Source organism: Pterocles gutturalis, unplaced genomic scaffold (assembly GCF_000699245.1).
Source record: "Pterocles gutturalis isolate BGI_N339 unplaced genomic scaffold, ASM69924v1 scaffold39086, whole genome shotgun sequence".
NCBI classification, from domain to species: Eukaryota; Metazoa; Chordata; class Aves; order Pterocliformes; family Pteroclidae; genus Pterocles; species Pterocles gutturalis.
This window is the reverse complement of record NW_010099225.1, coordinates 12,890-15,536: the sequence shown is the minus strand read 5'-3', so window position 1 is coordinate 15,536 and position 2,647 is coordinate 12,890. Positions and strand designations below refer to the sequence as shown.

The window sequence follows — 2,647 nt, the reverse complement described above, 5'->3', positions numbered from 1 at the left end:
TAATTTATTTATTTTAGTAAAGATTTTTCGGTTCACACTTGGTTCAGCTCTATATAACCAACATAATCCTATTTTCTTACTGCTTAACCAGATAATCAAGATGCCTAAAGCATTTCTATGGTTTGAGAATTCCCTTATTTTCTGCTGTCAAATTCTAATTGCAGTCGTGTAATTCTGGTTTATAATAGAGAAAAACATGATCTAGTCCCAAGAAAAAAAAAACAAAAAAACCAAAAAAAACCCATGGAAATGCAGGCAGGAAGACTCATTGTAATTTGGAATAACAACAATGTAATAAGATGTACATCATTGTAGCAAAGGTGTAAGCTAGAACTGCTCTGTGTTCAGTGAAACAACAACTAAAAAAAAAGTGTCTGAGCATCTTTTGAGTTTTCTTTCCCACAGAAAGGGGTGTGGGCAGGCTTGCTGTGTGTCCCCCTTCTTAGCTACGGAGCTGTGCCCCTGGAGTTAATGTTCTAGTTAGTGATGTCCTGCAGATGGCTCTGGAGCAGGGGCAGGGAGAGGAGCAGGACTGGGGTAAGGAAGGTCATGCTCACCTACAGAATTAAGCGTCAGAGAATCCGCACCAGGAGAGGACCAGATACCTTGAGGCTGCTGAAAACAGAGTGGCTGCTGCCTGCAGGGAACGCTTGGCTGTTATTAACGGCCCAGGGCAAGCACCACCTCATCAGTTTGCTTCTAACTTAAACGATCTTTAAATGCTGCTTTTCTGTTTTGCCGACAGGTAAATATGTCTATCAGCCCATGACACCCGTAGAGCAGCTTCCCAGCACCGAAATACCCGTTCGCCCTCGGGAATCTACAAACACCATCCAGATCTCCGTCTCCCTCACCCAACACTTTCTGAAGTTTGCGCCCGTCTTCCAGCCCCCTCTGCCCCCCGACTCCCCACAGTTCTGCACGATCGCAGACCTCTTCATTGACAATTACCGCGTGAAATGCATCAACGGGAAGATGTGCTACGTGCAGAGGCAGCCTCCCCCCGCGCCCCACAAGATAAAGCCCGAGGAAGCCCCCGTTCGCAATGCCTTAATCACAAAAGAGAGCAATACACCAAAACCAGATCACTGCTCGTCCCCTTCCAGCTCCGAGGACTCCGGGATCAATGCGGTGGGGGTTCACTACGTGGAGTCGTGTGACGAGGACACGGAGGGGGTGGCCGAGCTGAGTTCAGAGGAGGATTACAGCCCGGATAGCAGCTGGGAACCAGATGAATGCCCGCTCTTGTCACCCTCGCAGTGCGAAATGGAAGTGATTGAGACTATAGAAACCACTGTGTGATCCCACAAGCTGGTATCAGATCTGTCCAGTTCCCTCTCAGTAATGTTGCTTTTGTAGTATTTATATTTTCCGTTTTTTTCTGACAATCCCTTTTTTCCAGTGCACTTGATATTTCAGATTCCTCATGGGAGTGCGGTCACGGGACTTGCCTGTGGGTGAGCTAGCAGCAGCCTGAGTGATTTTAACACGTTCTCAGCCTGATCAGATCTCCCACGTCTGCACGTACGGTAGTGACGAATCTTAAGACTTTTATAGCCAAAACCGGCCCTTGGCGTGGTCTGGGTTACATCGCATACGAGTTCTCGTACAAGGATGTGCCACCTGAGATGTTTCTGTCTGTCAGGAGGTTTGCAGGGGGCCTTCAAAGCACAGAGGGTGAGCTGGTGCAGCAAAACCACGTTGCCCTTTTTCCTTCTCCAACAGCTCCGCGAGGTGCGGTGCCAGAGGCTCTTCCAGCCTCTGTCCTTGCGCGTTGTCCGTCCTTTTCTCTAGTGCTGGTGTGACCCTTCTCAGAGGCTGTTGGCACTGCTCTTGCGGCGGGTCGGTATGGCAGGCGTGGGAATGCACAAAGTGCCTCCAACTTTTCTCCAGGCTATGCACCGAGCTTCTGCTGAGTTTGGTCAGGCTCTGAAGTCTCCTGAGAAGGCAGCTGGTGCTCCGGAGGGAGTTCAGTGACCTGGATCCAGCTGGTCCCTTCTCTCCACACGGATCTCGGGAAGGGATCTGGCTTTTGCAGCTCGGCAGGAGGGGGAGCAGGCAGCGAGAAAGCACGGCCGTCCAACCAATGCCATGCCGGGCTGGGGTGTGAAATGAGGGGTGAAGGGAGCTACTACCTCCAAACACACTAAACCTGCCCTTGGCTTTGCCTGCTGCTTCCTCCCGTGCTGTCTGGTGCCGGCCACGCGTACTCAGGACCAAATGGCCCCAGGGCCTGCATCTGCCTGAAGAATAACACAATTTTAAAACAAAGTCGTTAAGCAGCCACACCACTGTGTCAGCAGAGCTTGGGGACAGCGTGGCGGTGCCCGTGGGAGGTGGTAGCACGTATCCTTGTTCAAACACAGCCTAACGAAGGGCATCCCAGCGGAGAGAGGAGCGTCGGGTCCCGCTGCTTTGCACCCCATTCCCGAGCGGATTCTGAGCAGAGGTTCCCCCAACAGCTGGGAAGCGCGAGCTGCCTCGCCGGTGCTTTGGCTTCAGCCCTGCTCGACGAAACACAAGTGTCGTTCTCAGAAGATTTCAGTTTGCTTTCATCAGCTGGAGTCAGTAATAACGCTGCTTTCAACAGCGTCGCTGGGTTTCCTGGTGCTGCTGGCGTTTGAGCAGTCACTGGCGGACACGGGGC

The 2,647-nt window shown here is 51.7% G+C and overlaps 1 protein-coding gene across 1 annotated transcript; it reads left to right on the top strand.

Annotated features, from left to right (window-relative positions):
• The first annotated feature begins 753 nt into the window (after positions 1–753).
• Positions 754–1,552, top strand: LOC104463379 (chromosome unknown open reading frame, human C3orf70). Its single transcript, XM_010075691.1, has one exon. The coding sequence runs from the start codon at positions 766–768 to the stop codon at positions 1,300–1,302; it is 537 nt and encodes a 178-aa protein (XP_010073993.1). The 5' UTR covers positions 754–765; the 3' UTR covers positions 1,303–1,552.
• Positions 1,553–2,647: the final 1,095 nt, after the last annotated feature.

What these genes read in the sequence shown, in the direction of transcription:
- LOC104463379 (XM_010075691.1), top strand. Translation starts at nt 766, where the DNA reads ATGACACCCGTAGAGCAGCTTCCCAGCACCGAAATACCCGTTCGCCCT.